This window comes from Chaetodon auriga, chromosome 6 (genome assembly GCF_051107435.1).
Source record: "Chaetodon auriga isolate fChaAug3 chromosome 6, fChaAug3.hap1, whole genome shotgun sequence".
Classification (NCBI taxonomy): domain Eukaryota; kingdom Metazoa; phylum Chordata; class Actinopteri; order Chaetodontiformes; family Chaetodontidae; genus Chaetodon; species Chaetodon auriga.
This window is the reverse complement of record NC_135079.1, coordinates 16,648,811-16,665,645: the sequence shown is the minus strand read 5'-3', so window position 1 is coordinate 16,665,645 and position 16,835 is coordinate 16,648,811. Positions and strand designations below refer to the sequence as shown.

The window sequence follows — 16,835 nt, the reverse complement described above, 5'->3', positions numbered from 1 at the left end:
CCATACATATTCAAGTATAATACGATTATGACTAAATTAACTTTGCTTTTTTAGACAAGCTAACATGTTGGCTGTCTTAGTGAGTGTGATGTGTTGGTAATAGAAACTCTCGATGGTGTTTAAAATAACTACAGGCATGGCAGACCAGGCTGCCATCTGCTCTACCAAACAGATAAAACTCATATCTTAAAAACTCTTATCTTGCTCATTTTTTAAGTTCCCATAAGATTTAAACCATTTTATTCTAGCAAAAAACACAAGAAGGAAAAATATGTTTTAACTTTTGTATTATATTTTGATAACTTTAAAGATATTATTGTTAAGTATCACATTTCCAAACACAACTCTACTTACTTCATTGTTGCTCGCTTCCATGATTTCTCTTACTTGTCCTTATATATATTAATATCTTAGTTAAGATGCATCGACCGTGGTGAGCTCCAAACTCTGTGGTAGACATACACAGTTCTGCCAATCACTGCTTGCTTTATCTCCAAAACATGCAGGGACTGAAATAACCATGATGCCTGATTGGCCAGCTGCTCATTCTTTCAAAGTTAGTTGAGCCAACATGGGTCAGCTGGGAAAAACGGGAAAGTTGCTCAGTCAAATATTGCATACGTGCCATTCTAGTTACAAGGGGTTTTACCACATGGATTTACAATTTGTCATCTGAACATCCTTGTGTGTATGTCCTTTTGGGGTTGGTTGGGTTATAATAGAGCACATATTAAGTATTAAGCCTGCTATCTCTACAACTGCTACCACTACCAAAATATCAAGAGGCAGATAAATGCATAAATAAAACAGAATGGAAATGAAATTACAGTTACAATTTTTAATGAGGTGTCCCCGAGATTATGCAAATAAATTATTATATAGGTGTATTTATTTTGAAAAATTAAACCGGAAATACGGTAATAAATACTGACGAAGAAGAACACGTGTAACGAGGAAGTAAGGTCGCGTAGCAAGCCGGCGAGTGGTGGTAACTGTAGTTAGTCGTGCCTTTTAAAAGGCGATTAATCTGCAGTTTTTTTTTTCCAGACGCTGAATTTGACACCGTGAAATAGAGTCCAGATAAAAAGGTGAGTTCACTGTGAAAACAAATCAACCCGTCATTGTGTCAAATAACCAGTGGAACAAGCGTGAGTGCAAAAAACCCTGTCATTTCTGTATGTTTGTGTCGATGTGTCTGGACTGCTTTTTGTGTACGTTGTAGACTTGCCTTTGAGTTTCTGTCACACGCTTTGTGTGTGTGAAGGTGGTTCATTTCGTGTTGCTGCTGCCTCTGTCTGTACACCTGAAATCATACATTTAATTTAACGTTTCCTTCGGCTTCGAAAACAGGGATATTGTCTGGTTTTGTTGTCTTCTATGATAGGAAACATTACTATTATTGGATTTTAGGGCATTGTTCATTTTGAATATGTCAACCTGGGCTTTGGGAAATTGTGATGAGCATTTTTTTTTTTTTTTTTTTTAACCAATCAATAAAATAATGGACAGACTAATTGATAATCATTATTTGCTGCCTTAATGTTCACAGGCTCCATGTGTAACTGAACTTTCTGTCTGATGGTTCAGCAGGACGACACCTGACAGCGATGACATGATGACTCCCATAAATAGCGTTTGTTCATACAACCCTGTGTTGTAAGATCATGAATGAATGCACCTTCCTAACTGTCCTCTCATCGTGAACCCTACTGTCACATCTCATGCCTCACTGTTCACCAGCAGATCCAACCATGGCACTCCAGTTTGTGTATAGCAACCAGGACTTTGTCACAGATGTGCGTAGGACCAGTGGAAATGATCTCGGGATGGGGTCAACATTAGCAAAGTTTGACACAACTATCCAAGGGGGCTGGACAGACAGGATGGGCAGGGGGCTCTTTCGCTACCATCTGGGTGACTTACAAACACGCATCCTGCCGGGCCCGCATGGCTACGTAGCCCAGCTGAACATTCAAAGAGGAACCGAGAGAAGAAAGCCTCAGGAGATATTGAGCATCCAGCAGGAGTTCAGTGCAGAGCAGTTTAACTTTAACAAAATCAATCCAGAAGAAATCATATTTGATATGATAAAGGACACAGAGGGAGGGAATGAAAGGGAACAGTTGCATCAACCCTGCAGGATTGTTGTGCTGGTCAATGTCAGCCCTTTGGAGTTTGGACATTGTCTCTTTGTTCCAGATCCTTCACGATGTTTCCCACAGATCCTGACGGGGTTCGCTGTCCAGGCCGGCATTGAATCCGTGCTCCTGAGCTCCGATCCTGGCTTCCGTGTGGGGTTCAATAGTCTTGGAGCATTTGCGTCTGTCAATCACTTACACCTGCACGGGTACTACCTGGACCAGGAGCTCAAGATAGAATCTGCGCCGGTCAAGCCACTGGTTCCTGAAAAGGGGTTTTATCGCTTGCTGGACTTTCCTGGAGGCTTTTTATTTTACACTGAATCAGAGTGGGTGGAGAAAGTTGCCAGAGCCATCTGTCAAGTCACAGACTTCCTCGTGGATGCTAATATTGCCCACAACCTGTTCTTGACTAGAGGATGCCCACCCTGTGATCACACACAGAGCAGAGAGGACCGAGGTTTAAGAAAAGGCATTCGCATTGCGGTGTGGCCCAGAAAATCATGTTTCGGCGCCAAGGGGGAGTCTGCCTTCAATGTCGCTCTTTGTGAGCTGGCTGGACATTTACCATTTAAGAACAAGAAGGACTATGACCTCACTACTGAGAAAGATGTAATGGACATCATCCAGAGGTACCTTCTGCCTGATGCAGAGTTCCACACGTTGGAACAGCAGCTCACTCGTCATTTGGTGGATTGATAAAGTACCAACGTCAAAGCTAAATTGAAGCTACACATTCTTTATTATCAGTGACATCAGTTTAGAAAATAAGGAGAGTCTCTTCACACTGAATTATACTTTGTGAGCTGGGCTGAATGCCCTTCCCTCCATCTGGCCTAAATATAACATTGGATGTGCTCAAGAATCGCAATATGTTTATCAACGAGAATATATTTATTGGACTAATGGATGTGTTGTATTAAAACTGGTTTCAAATAAAATGCCAGAATCATTTCATCTAAAAACATGCTGTTGTTTTTGTGTTTATTTTGTGAGTTCCAGCTTAGTTGTGTGTTTGTGAAAGGTCTTTTTGACTTGTCAAAGCAGGAGAAGCACCAGCATGATTAATAACTGTAGATGTGGCTGCATTCCAACTCTGTGCTCCACCTTAAGGGCTTTGGCTGTTCATGCTGGCTCGCTGACAGTGAAGGAAATAGAACAGAGCCATTGTTTGTGTTAGTTCTTACACCTGTGCTTTCCCTCTCAGAGCAAGTCAGATTATCTGTTATGAGAAAGGCCTATAATGCAGTGTTTATTGATAAAGTAGCAAAAGGAAAATGGGGGTACTTCTTTCCAAGGCAACGTTAGTTCTGTTGATGGTGGACATCTGACAATACACAAGGAATAGCATGAGGTATTAAAAACTTGAAATATGTTGTCTTCAGGCTATTCTCTTGTAGCAACAGGAAACAGGCGCAAGAGTGGAGTCTTTCAACAGAGGAGTTGTGTAAACTGCAAATCACTGATGATGCTGACAACAGTGTGTGTGTGAGATTGAGCCTGGGAGCTAAAGAAGAAAAGAAGATTCATGGTATGTGTTCTAGAGTCCAAAAGCACTCCATATTTGCTGCCCAGCGCACAATTTTTCACTCTCCGACTTATTAAGTGTGAGCTGCTGCCAAGCAAGCAGTCTGTACACGCCCACATAGTCCTACATCCTGCATAGTCGAGGTTTAATCGGCTCCAATAATTGAAATCACCTGACTGGTGCACTATGAGCTACAATAGATGTCTTTCATGGGAAATCATTTTGACATGTCACAGTAGAAAAGGCCCAGGCGTTAATAATAAATTGAATGAATGCTGTTATTTCCTGCTGTAACAAGTCAAAATGACTGCTGTGAAAAAGGCCTACGAATCCAGCCTGTTCAGACTTCACTCACTGTATAAACACTGTGCAGATACACTGTTTGTTCCTGTCGGGATGTGTCAGTGTCATCACCATGTTTCTTTACTATTCATAAGCACTTGTAAACATTCAAATTGTGTACAAGACATTTGTGTGTCAGGGGTGGGGGCCTGAAGGTTAGAAAAGTGGGCCTGTGATTGGCACAATACCCATTCGGGTGGGGACAGTGGAGAAATAGCACTTGGCCCTCCAGTGAAAAAGCCTGACAGTGATCCTCAGATCAAGGAGGGATCGACTCTACTCATCCCTGCAGAGCACATCATCTGCCAGAATTACATCACCAAGGCAGCAGCATTAAGCCAAGCAGTAAGATCAATGAACACAGGTACCTGCTCACTCGCGTTTTTAATGAGGCTCCTCGTTGTGGCACACAATCAGTGCTTTGATATGTATGTTTAGCTGCTGACCTGCCAGTTTTTCCTAGTGAGATAATGATTTAACCAAACTGTGCTAACTGTTTGTTAATTGCACTGATTTTTGATGCAGCGCTGTGTAAAGGAGATTTGACCAGCAGAGCACAGAAACACATACAGTTTACAACAAGTTTACAAAATGTGCAGCAACAACAGTAAAAACTGTCTGTAGGACTGTATGTAACTTGGTGGTTTGTGCAATTTATGTCTCGATAATGCTGACTTTGAACAGTTGAAATATTTTGTAGACAGCTTGTAGTTCTTCATTTTCTGCCTGGATAAGCTTAAGACAAGCGGTTTAAAGGGTTGAAATGGGATTATTCACTGACATTAAATATTTGAACTTTTTTTTATGTGTGAGGCAGCACATGAGGTTTACTGATGTCTCATGACATGATTTCTGGGTATTAAAGTTCAGACTGATGCACATCACATTTATTTTGGTGGAGCAAAGGTAAATAAGATAATTACATTTGAGTTGCATATCAGAATTGTCTATATAGTGTATATGCAATAATGAGTTTATTTGTCTTGATTAACAGTATTCAACACAATAACTGGAGTGTTTAAGGTACATGTTTAACACGGCTGGTTTAAGGCTGTTTTGTCCACTTGTCATCACACTCCCACCAGAGGATATGTTGGAAACGTGCATGACATTTAGGAGCTGCTGCAGTATTTTCTGACGTCGTGTATTTGACCTTGCCAACACAACAAACAAGAGCAGGGCAGGTACGCCTGGATCATCTTTACTATTTACATTTGGCATTTCGTGTGTGTACATTCACCATTTTCCAGTCAGTGTTACGTAATGCACAATGGACTGAGACAGTGTAGTGTGGCGGGTACATCCCCGTTTTTAAGACTGACAAACTGTTGAAAGTGAGAGTTGTGATCAGTCAGGCAGGAACTGCAGAGAAGCCAGTGTGTGTGTCTGTGTGTGTATCTGAACAGAGATATTATTCACACAGAAACATCACTTGCGTTCAAGTTGTTATTGTGAAAGGAATAGTTTGACATTTTGGCAAATACACTTATTTGCTTTCTTTCTGACAGTCAGATGATAAGATTGATTCCACGCTCACAGCTGCCAGTTTCCTTAGCTTAGCATTAAAACTGGAAACAGCTGGCATCCACTGCTTGCCTGGCAAGGGCTCCTGGCCAAGAAATAGTCCAGCACAACTGCACTTTTTACTTAACTACAGCTTTATTAGCCATTGTATGTGTGCACATACAAAGAATTTGTTAAGTAGTGTAATAAAGGATGTATGCAAAGAAACCAATAAATCATGGTGTACTACTATGGCTTAAGCTACCCAGTATACAGAGAAGTTGAAAGTAGCTCCAGCTTTGCTTTGCTCACTAATTATAATGCAGTGATATAACGCTTTTCTTTTCTGAAATGGCATAATGATGGAGCCATAATGGACAGAATGAGTACTTTTACTTTACACTGTAGTATTGCTACTTTTACTTCAGTAAAATATCTGAGTACTTCTTCCACCACTGTTGTATGGATTGAACAAATGAGATGTAGCGTATTATTTTGTGAGCTTTTGCAATGCTGGTGTTTCCATGTTTCCGGTCTTAATGCTAAGCTAAGCTAACCAGCGACTGGTTCTATTGACATAGTGATTGTACAGACATGAAAGTGACATGAGTCTGAAGAGTCCTTATCAAAATGTTGAAGTATTCCTTTAAAGATGACTACACACTCCCACATGAAGCCTCTATCTGTGGTTTCATGTGGTTTGCATGATTTTATCATGTTCAGCATCTTAACCTGCTGAATCACATAGATACTGAAATCTGTTGTCCATGATGCAGAATGTGATGAGTTGCCGTTTACAACAGCACTCTTGACTTCCCACCATAATGTACATTTTTACAAGAGACTGTATTTTCATATTTTACTGAACTGCACAGTTTAAATTAGTCCAGTCTGTGTTTCAATTTTTTATTTTACACAAATGCTCTCTCTTCTTTGAGCACTTAAACTCAAGAAAAGGTTTAAATATCCAAGGAAATTGATTATTTTACAATATTTCTGTACAACAGCACAGAGAGAAGCTTGACTTAAGTGAAAGGAAAAAAAAAATTGGAGTCTTGTCTCAACCTTGAACCCTCAGGCTGTAATGGTTGACTCACTTAAACCTGTTGTGCATCTTTCTAATGGGGCCCAGCATGGATACTCATTATTTACAGTTAATGCTTCACAGCATCAGCCCTGTACAGAGGAGATGAGAGTGTCCCCACCCTCTGACCGGCAGAAGCCTGTCTGTATATTTAGCTAAAGGACAAACTTCACATGTACAAAAACATCTCTTTCTGACACGCAAACAGTGTTTGTGTTAAGGACGGAGGTTCAAGAAAACTTGAAACATGCTTCTTAATCCAGTTGTTAGCTGCATTACAACCCAGAATGACCTAACCAGACTAGTATAGCTGACACAATCTGTGATGTCCTAGTAAATATCTTTCTCCTGTTTAAAATCAAGACATGACGTCTGTTATTTGTCCTTCACCACAAAACTTCAGTGAAACTCTATGTTGTGCGTTAGCATTTTTACATTGTGTGATAATTTGGATCATATTGTCCACACAAAGTGTTCATAAAAATGTGTTGAATTAATATAAAGCACGATGAATCAAGTGATGGAGTTAACAGAAAAGTGTGTCTAGTCCATGTGCAGTAGTGGAGGGAGTGACTGTGGGAGGGTCCTCATGTTAAAGCAAACACCCATCTATGCTCATCTTCACTCGTGCACAGGATGCTCATGGCCTTTAAATGTCTTTTGCAGAAGACAGCTCACTTATAATAATTCAGCGGTTTAACACTTCTTACACCTTTAAAAAAGAAGGGAAAAAAAAACTAAAAAAGAGATCAAAACTAACCAAAAACGATGGGCTGCGTTCAAAGCTTCAGGGAATTGTGTGACCGTACAAAGAATACTAATGTCCGTCTCAGTCTTCCAGCAGTTTGCTTTGTGTGGCAAACAGCCATGATCATCTTGTTTGGGGTTTTTATTCGTTACAATGAAGAATCGGATCCACACTGGATAGAGCACAGGAAAGCCAAAAATATATCAAGTGACATTGAGAACGACTTCTACTTCAGATATCCAAGTAAGTGACTTCATTTTCCGCCTTTCTCAATATATAATATGTCAGTCATCGCTTTTATTTGGTTAATTTGTTAACTTAGCAACCCTTAAATCTTTACACACTTGTTATAAACTATAAAAACACTATAAACTAAGTATATCTTTATGCTTTATATCCAATTCTCTGCTCATTTATTCTTTTTTCCTTTGTCACTTTATCCATATTTGGCTTTAAATTGTGTGTTTTCATTGCAGTAAAATATATTTTTACTTTGTTGGTGATGGCTCTTAGACTGTGTTGATGAGATTATTCCTGCGTTGCTGACAAGGATCTCACCCCCCTCAGGTGCACACTTCCTCTGGGGTTTGACTCCCCTCAGGATTTTCTTTCCAGTTTAACTGAAGCGGACATGTCAGTGCTCTGTGTATGGATAAAGACATATTTATTTTGGTCATATACACAGTACAAAGCTTGCCTGCAACTTGTGGTGTGCATGTGTGTCTTGGATGGGTGTGGTTGTACTGTGCACATCCCCAGCAACCCAAGGGGGCAGTATCAGACTATCATGAAGCCATCAGATCTGGTGTTGGATGTCAGATGATAAATGTATGTTCAGACACTGTTTGCTGTGAAGGACCGAACATTTTGGACCTCATCCAAAAGTCACAGGACCTTCTTTTCCAGTGTGACGCCCACTGTTAGCCTGCGATGTCTGAAGCCTTTTGTGTTTGATTGGCTGTTAAAATGTCTGATGGGATGTAGAATTTGGGCTGGTCCTCACAAATTCTTCCATGCCAGCTATAATGTTTCCCATGGCAGTGGGAACCTATTGTGCCCTGAGGTGTGTCGGGCGTCACAGTGTTTAGTTGTAAATGATACCGGCTGGTTTATGCTGGTATCTTGTTGTTTGCTGGTCCCAGCAGATATTTACTGTCTCACAGAGAAGAGCCACCTGTTCCCGAAATGATTCAAACATTTTCATTTCCAACAATAGACTTGTCTCTTTGTTTCCACTCTGTTTTGTGTGCGTGTGCATTTGTGTTTATTATGTTTATTATTATCATATTGGAGCATGAGGGTTCATCATTGACCTTGGAAACAGCAGCCTGACTGAGTAACTCTCAGCAAATGCTCACTTTTGTTTTCTTTGTTTTGTCTCATGAACTTCTTCAGCAGATGAGAATACTGTCGTTATCAATGAGGCATCACATTTATTTTTTTTTCACCTTTAATTTTTTCCTTCTAGTATTTGATTTGTACATTATTATACATACATCTTTCTGTCTGTATACTTCAATTATGTAGATGTACTATGCACAATGACAAAAACTAAAGAATTAAAAAACTCTGTCCTCTGTCATTGATTTTCCATGTCCAAATGTTGTTTGGTAGATATTTTTGGTTCCTGTAAGCCACAGAGAATGCTACCTGTCTGCATACATTAATATAGTTCTGTGTCATCATAACATATCACCCTCTAATCAGCAAGCAACAGTAAATACTACGTGCCTCTCAGCCATCTTCACCTGAATTCCCCTTCTTATCTAATAAGTCCTGATGTGCCCTTGCACTGTAAGCAAACTCTCCATGTACGCTGGCATATCAGTTCATTCAGTATGCATCATTATTTATTTAGCACTCATAATTATATAAACAATGATAAGTTATAATATATATAGTCATATATATTAATACAATATATATGATTGGATGCAGTTATCAAATGAAATCATATTCCACAGAGCCGTGATAAGCCAAGAATGTATATAGATCGTATGGTAAAGTGAACATCTCAGTGAGACAGAGGAACAACACAATTCGTGAACACTGACAGACATTATTCACCTTGATACCTAATTTTGCAGAATTCTTGTTTCCTTCCTTCGTTCTCTGATGATGCATCACCTCCTTTATGTTTGGATGTGGACCTCCATGGTGTAAGCAATCCCCAGTTGAGAGACCTTTCAATCTCACCTTCTCTTCCCTCATTTACTGCTCTCATATAGTAATTTTTTTTCTTCATCAGCATGATTGGTATTCATTCTCACAAGAGGTCTATCGTAACAGAAGGAGCCACACTGCAATGAGGGACATTAGTAATGGTGATCACTGAGCCACCATGCTGCCCCGACTGGGCCAGTTCCTATCATCCTGCTCACCTCTCCCCTCTTCATCCTGTAGGTTTCCAGGATGTCCACGTGATGATCTTTGTTGGATTTGGCTTTCTGATGACATTTCTTAAGCGGTACAGCTTTGGTGCAGTGGGCTTCAACTTCCTCATCGCAGCCTTTGGCCTTCAATGGGCGCTGCTGATGCAAGGCTGGTTCCACTCGCTGGACTACACTGATGGAAAGATCAAAATCGGAGTTGAAAAGTAATAAATCAGTTTTATTTTCAATGACTTAAAAGGATCTCTGCTTCTGATTCTATTTAATTTTGATGGAAGTATTCAACCACCAATAGAATCCCATGGCTCAATAATAATATATGAAAGGACGCAGCTGTGAGCATCTAAAGCAAGTGGTTTTATCACCAAGCCAAAATAAATATTGTCTGATATTTGACAAGTACAGATGTTAAATTTTGTCGTTTTGCCATGTTTGCCCACATGTTTGTCCCCCCCCCCCCCCTCAGCCTGATCAATGCTGACTTCTGTGTGGCGGGCTGCTTAATTGCCTATGGAGCAGTGCTTGGTAAAGTCAGCCCGGTCCAGCTGATGGTTCTGACTCTGTTTGGGATCACATTGTTTGCTGTGGAGGAATATATTATCCTGGATCTCATACATGTAAGTTAATACTTTCTTTGTTTTTGGTATCATTCTTTAAATACAGTTGCATTGAATGAAACAGGAGAGGTCCTGTCATGGTGTAGCCGATGATGTTAGCACAACTCACACACACCAGCTTCACCAGTTTAGATTTGTGTGTTCGTGGTAGATGGGTGCATTGTTTTGTCTCATTCTTGCCTTGCTCAATCCCTGTCATCAGCTCCAGGACCAGTAACCCCTCCTGCAATAAAGTACAACTAATGCTAATATTTTCCTACCTGAAGGCCAGAGATGCTGGAGGCTCTATGGTGATCCACACATTTGGAGGTTATTACGGTCTCTCCATCTCGTGGATGCTCTATCGGCCAAACCTGGACCAGAGCAGTCGTCTGCAGGGCTCTGTGTACCACTCAGATGTCTTTGCTATGATTGGTGGGTGTGATTTGATTACCTAATGATTTTTTTTACTTTCATAAAACGTCCCATTGTTCTGGAGGTGCTATGGATTTTAAGGTCTGCACTGATTTCTGCTTAGGAACCCTCTTCCTGTGGATGTTCTGGCCCAGCTTCAACTCGGCCATCACGGACCACGGGGACGGGCAGCACAGAGCAGCCATCAACACCTACCTGGCTTTGGCCTCAACTGTGCTCACTACTGTGGCCATCTCGAGCCTCTTCCAGAAACATGGAAAACTAGACATGGTAACAACCTGTCACAAACACTGTCATCATATATTAAAATAGTATGTATGATAATGGGAGTGTGTATTTGTCAATTCGAAAGTATTTTCTCAAATATCATCACTCAGTAAAGACAAGTCAAGCTGATATAAAGTTTCTTCCACAACTAACAGATACATTTTTTTTTCCGCACGTCTCTCAGGTCCACATCCAGAACTCCACTCTTGCCGGAGGCGTTGCAGTGGGAACTGCAGCAGAGTTCATGCTGATGCCCTATGGGTCTCTGATTGTGGGATTCTGCTGTGGTATCGTCTCTACACTGGGATACATCTACCTCACAGTACGCTGCTTCTCTGGCTATTATGAGATAAGCTTCAGTTCACTTTTTGAAAGCATTCATTAGTCATTCCAGGCGATTGGCTGCAGAAATGCACCAATGATTAAAATACAAAACACTCTTTTATATAATTTCTTATTTGCTGTTTAATTCAAACTTTTTGTTGGGTTAGAGTCAACTAGATATACCACCTTTAGTACAGAAGGTGTTTTTTTCCAAGCTAAGCTGTTAAGATTGTTTATTAACTGGTGTGTTCTCAGCCATTCATGGAGAAGCACCTGAAGATCCAAGACACATGTGGAATCCATAACCTGCATGCCATGCCAGGAGTCATAGGTGGCATCGTGGGAGCCATTACTGCCGCAGCTGCATCAGAGTCCGTTTATGGCACCGAAGGGTGAGTGGTCCTCGCTCACAGAGGGGAAGCCAGCAGCCAGAGGTCGTGGTAGATTTCACTTTCTTAATGAAATGGATAAGATGATCAAACAGTAAGGGATCAGAAAAAGAAAGCGGTACTATTGTATTCTTGTGGCCAACAATGGTCTTCTGTTCTGAAACAATAATGTGACATCCCCCTTTCTTTGTATTAAAGGCTGATTAACACCTTTGATTTTGAGGGCTCCTTCAAAAACATGGTGCCCACACGGCAGGGTGGTCATCAGGCTGCAGGCCTCTGTGTGGCCATCTGCTTTGGCGTGGGTGGAGGCATCATTGTGGGTAAGGAATAACTACTGCAACCACCCTTCAGTTTAACCGTAACACTGAAAACACACAGGATGTATGTAAATAACTGTGTTTGAATAAGGTGGGTGTGCTAACACACAGTAGATGGTGGTCTGCATGTTTTGGGATAATGACTTTATTCGTATTCTTCTCAGGTTGTATCTTAAGGTTACCCATCTGGGGAGACGCTGCAGATGACAACTGTTTTGACGATGAGCCCTACTGGGAGGTGAGAGACGATTCGTTACAGCCACGAGGAGGATTTTACAGTTTGAAACAGGGATGTCAAAATCAAATCACAGTTCAGTCAGTCGTTCAGCTCACAGAACAAACACCACATATCTCCCAGATTACATCTGTATTGATGATTTCACATGTTTTGGTAATGTTTGACATTTGCACTTCAGTTAAAATGCAATTTACTGAAGATAGTTTGGAGACGTAACCTCACCTCATGGTTTTTAAATTCATCTGGTCCACTCTGAACTGAAATCAGTTTCTTTACTGTGAAGAGCCAATCAGGACCAAGTCCAGCCGTGCTGCATCGTAACAGATGCTCAAACTATTGTATGTGTATATAAATATGGAAACAGACTCATATAGACAGGCTGGATGTGCTTTTAGTGTGTTACGCATTTTTTAACATTTCACTGCTTTGTGTTTCTCACCCTGAGGCTGTTTTTCCACTCATTGTGTATGTTAGTGAACAGGCTACTGTCCTTTTCTATTTACAAAGACAGAGTTCATAATTTCCCTTTTTATGACATCAAACATTGCGTGTACCTTCATATGATTGGTTGCTGGTTCATCATGTGGTTACTTTTCCCTCCCTGAATTGTCCACAGCTACCTGAGGATGAAGAGAGCATCCCACCAATCCTTCAGTACAACAACCACATGCACAACAAAGACATGTAAGTGTCCTCTTAGTTTATCTGACAGCAGTGTTCCGGGTCATGCAGATATGCTCTTCTCACACCAAACAAACCATGCAGGCAGCGTCTTTGTTGCGTTGAAATGTGTTGCATTCAGTGTCCTCTTGGTGGCAGCAGATCCAAATGTGCCGAGACTACACGGGGCTCGTGGTATTTCCTGCTCTTTGTTGGGAACATCTGTTCATGGTGTTGAATACAGTATGAACACATGATCAGGATGGGGCTGTAGACAGCATGGCAGCACTGCCACAGAGGCCAGCGCCGTCCCCATCGCTCGGCGTGGGCTCAGTGTGAAACGCTGTGCTCTGTGCTTCCAGGTGACACTCACCTGTGCTGTTTGTTGATAGGGGTTTGTCACAGCACAGCTCCACACGTGCATCACTTCAAAGTGACCTTGAAGTTGTGCAACAGAAGTCATATTTACTGTACAAGTGAAAATGATACTGTTTGAACAAAACATCAACAGACCAAATCTCAATAAATAAAAATGTGGGTTTTTTTTTTAATGCAGGCCCTAACAGAAAGCACATTCATCAAATCCTTGACACAACACAGTACTTTAAATTTGAGCTGATGTTAATTCCATGTATGGTTTAAGATGCAGCTGTGAAGTGTTTCTCATGAATTGTGCAATGCTGTTTTTTTCCAGAGTGGAGTCAAATTTCACCATGGAGCAGAACTGACACTAGGCCTCGATCCTGATGGATCTCTTTACCACACATGGCTTGTTTGATCCTCTTGCTCTCCTGCTGGACAGAAATATTCATTTCATACGATCATTCCACACCGATCGAAACCTGATCAATTCTTCACACAGTGGATTTGTGTCTCTTAATTGGGTGTTTAGCCTGAAATTTAATCTTTAAAGCTTTTTCTTTGTTTGAAGGGGAAAATCTGCTGGTGGAAAAAGATCTTCTCTGTTTTCCAAGATATTTATTTTCAGTTTAAACTGCCCACTATTCAATCAAATATTTATACTAAATATTCTATCAAATGAGTGACATTATCTTGGTAACAGTGAAGTGAATTGCCTCGTTTTAACGTTGAGAAGACAGATGAATTTACTGCAAAATTTTTCTCTTAAAATTTACTTGACGTGACTGTGAGACAAATATTGAAAACCATAGTTTGTATTATGTTCGCTTTGCAGCTACTTGAGTTGCCCTATGAGGATTTTCTGCTGGAGCTTTCACGTCGTTTTCCTGATTAAATGTTTTCTCAGTTGAGATGAACATACATTAGATGCACGCAGATGATTTTGTGTGTCTTCATGGATAACTTACAGACTGAGAGTTATGCATCCTGTTATTGATTATAGATTTTAAGAGCAGTTATGTTTGTTTTGAATGATGTTATGTTGTGACATAAGGGATCTGGTAACATGTTACTGACCCCCCCCCCCACATAACATTTATGAACAGTATATAAACACTTTATTAATGGTTTATAAGATACTATAATGTAGCTGTAAGCACAAAAACAGATATTTTATAAGTTTAAATGTGTAGTATTTGTCAACAATTATAACTTCTCCTATGAATACGTATTCTATATCAACTGTGATGATAAATACTGATATAAACTCACAACCTGGTTCCAGTCTACTACAAACCAGTTACTGAATATTTCCATACTGGTTTTAAAAGTTAAATGAAGAGGCTTAAAGTGGGTTTTTTTTATCCACGTTACTGATTTGAAAATGAATGATTTTGTCAAAAGCTGATATTTGTACCTTTACACACTGTGCACAGCAGAATATTCATGTCATGCTGTTTTAAAATGTTTTTTAATGGAAATGTAATTTTGAAAATTAATAAAGAATTATTAATTAAGTGTCGTAATTGCATATATGTTGTGCCCACTTTTTTGAATTCAACAAATTAAGGTGTTTTCTTTTTTCTTTTTTTTTTGTTAGTATCTAAGTACATTTAAATACTTAAATGAGGGCTTATTTAACAATAACGAGCCTTAGAAGTAATGTGTTTCCCTTATTTTGTTTCCTCTCAAGTGGGGTCAGGCTGAGGGTGAAGGTCACACCCTTATTGCTCTCTCGGGACACTGCAGTGACCAAAAACAAGCCTCATCATCATGTCCTCAGGTCAAAGGGTGGCAAAAGGGCAAGGTCACTAACAGGGCTGCACACATATGCTGGAGTCAATCATATGAGACTGACTGATGGAGAGAATTCCTGTGAGTTCCTGCACTAAATACTGGTGCTGTTTCCTGCACAGGAGTAGATTTGTGAAAGAATCAATAAATAGAAGACGATATCTGGTTTGCCTATAGATACTAAAAAAAACCTGTAATTTCACTACGCAGTTTATTTTTGCATCCGGCAAACAGCCCTTCTGTCCATCATTTTCTGATGACGGCTGTAATTTCCATGTGTGCTCTGCCTTCTGTCCACCTGGCTGCGGCATTTCAGCGGCCGGAGGCGGCGGCGGCGGCGGCGGCAGCAGCAGCAGCAGCAGCAGCTCACGGTGGGAATGCGGATGATTCCCACACATGTGGAGCTGTGAGGAATCCATCTCCTCGTCCAGTCTCCTCGCTAACAAAGGCAGGCTTAGTGCTGTTTTCTTTTGTCATCAGTAACGTGTTTGAGTAAAGGAGGTAATGGTGCCACAAGTGCTCCAATTAAACGAGATGCAGCCCTGCTGGGAAGAAAGGCTCCCCCATTGCCCTCAATACCCCCCACCCCCCAATACACACACACACACACACACACACACACACAAACCGGGCCTCTTCTCATCCTACCCCCATGCAGTTCCCGCCCCAGCTCTGCTCATGTTTATTCATCAGCCACTTAAAGGGCAAATGCAGAGGCCTGTTAAAACTAAATCAGACTTATTTATTAATGATAGCAGGCCTTCCCCTCTGAGGTTGAGGGAGTCAGGCCTTATGGCATCCTGACAGCCATGTTTGAAGAAGTTTACCCTCCTTTGGACAGATGCTGACCACAGATGTGACTTCCACAGGGGAAAACACAAACTGTACAGGGACAGCAGGGGAGGAGATGTTGGGGGGCGGGGGACCGAGAGGCCACATAGAAGGTGAGGTGGAAAAACTTCGGGAGGCAAGGGGGCATGAAAAATGGGGGAGGGACAGACAGAGAACGAGGCCTCACTTTCATTGCCGATGACTGACTGCCTGCCATCCGGGCTCAATCATGATCTGTGATTGACAGGTCGAGGGGAGGAGAGGGTGGGAAAGAGGGTGCAGGACCAGGGCTTAGAATGGGAGCTGCACAAAACATACACCCATACGGGGGGCTGTAGAGACGCTCATTAATGATAAAGAACATACCAGGAAAAGCATGTTTTCTCTGCATGCCAGCGATGTTGTTTGTAGGTTGAGATTAGTTTGTAATCTCCTATACATGGTGATGTAAAATGTCCAGAACACTGCAGGACTAAGGACAACGTGGGAGGTCGCGTTTTCGTTTCCTTACTTTTCACCATTATTCTAAGAAAACAACCTAATATGTCTAATTGTGATTGTGTTGCATGCCAGTACATTCACCTAATTGTTTTAATCTTGCATTTTACGGATGCGTGTCAGTCACTGCAGTAAAACTCCAGTGAATTCACTTTACAGTTACGAGGATTTACAGCAGTTAGAGGGGCATTCAGGGATCCATGTTCACTCCCTTATAAAGAGAGCAGTAAAGGCTTCTATTGAAAGCAACCACAAGTCCATAGAGCTGTTCATAAACTATTCAAGTCCTTACTCTTTTCTCTCTCTGCAGCTTCAGAGTCCCTGAAAGGTTACTTCTCAGCAGGTGCATCTGACTTCCAAAACCTCTCTGACCATTTAGATCTGGACTGG

The 16,835-nt window shown here is 41.1% G+C and overlaps 2 protein-coding genes across 5 annotated transcripts; both read left to right on the top strand.

Annotated features, from left to right (window-relative positions):
* Positions 1-938: 938 nt before the first annotated feature.
* Positions 939-3,098, top strand: gdpgp1 (GDP-D-glucose phosphorylase 1). 4 transcript variants are annotated; one of them, XM_076733360.1, is made up of 3 exons: positions 973-1,088; positions 1,550-1,656; positions 1,744-3,079. In XM_076733360.1, exon 3 carries the CDS (start codon positions 1,752-1,754, stop codon positions 2,835-2,837), a length of 1,086 nt encoding a protein of 361 aa, XP_076589475.1. In that variant the 5' UTR covers positions 973-1,088; positions 1,550-1,656; positions 1,744-1,751; the 3' UTR covers positions 2,838-3,079. The 4 variants fall into 4 exon arrangements, with proteins under 4 accessions (XP_076589476.1, XP_076589474.1, XP_076589475.1 ...); XM_076733361.1 differs by having other exon boundaries at positions 939-1,088; positions 1,588-3,098; XM_076733359.1 differs by having other exon boundaries at positions 949-1,088; positions 1,550-3,098.
* A 4,146-nt stretch (positions 3,099-7,244) lies between these two features.
* rhcgb (Rh family, C glycoprotein b) lies at positions 7,245-14,837 on the top strand. Its single transcript, XM_076733876.1, has 11 exons — positions 7,245-7,586; positions 9,747-9,939; positions 10,200-10,350; positions 10,617-10,764; positions 10,868-11,034; positions 11,216-11,353; positions 11,611-11,747; positions 11,943-12,067; positions 12,229-12,302; positions 12,919-12,986; positions 13,657-14,837. Exons 1-11 carry the CDS (start codon positions 7,364-7,366, stop codon positions 13,688-13,690), a joined length of 1,458 nt encoding a protein of 485 aa, XP_076589991.1. The 5' UTR covers positions 7,245-7,363; the 3' UTR covers positions 13,691-14,837.
* The last annotated feature ends 1,998 nt before the right edge of the window (positions 14,838-16,835 follow it).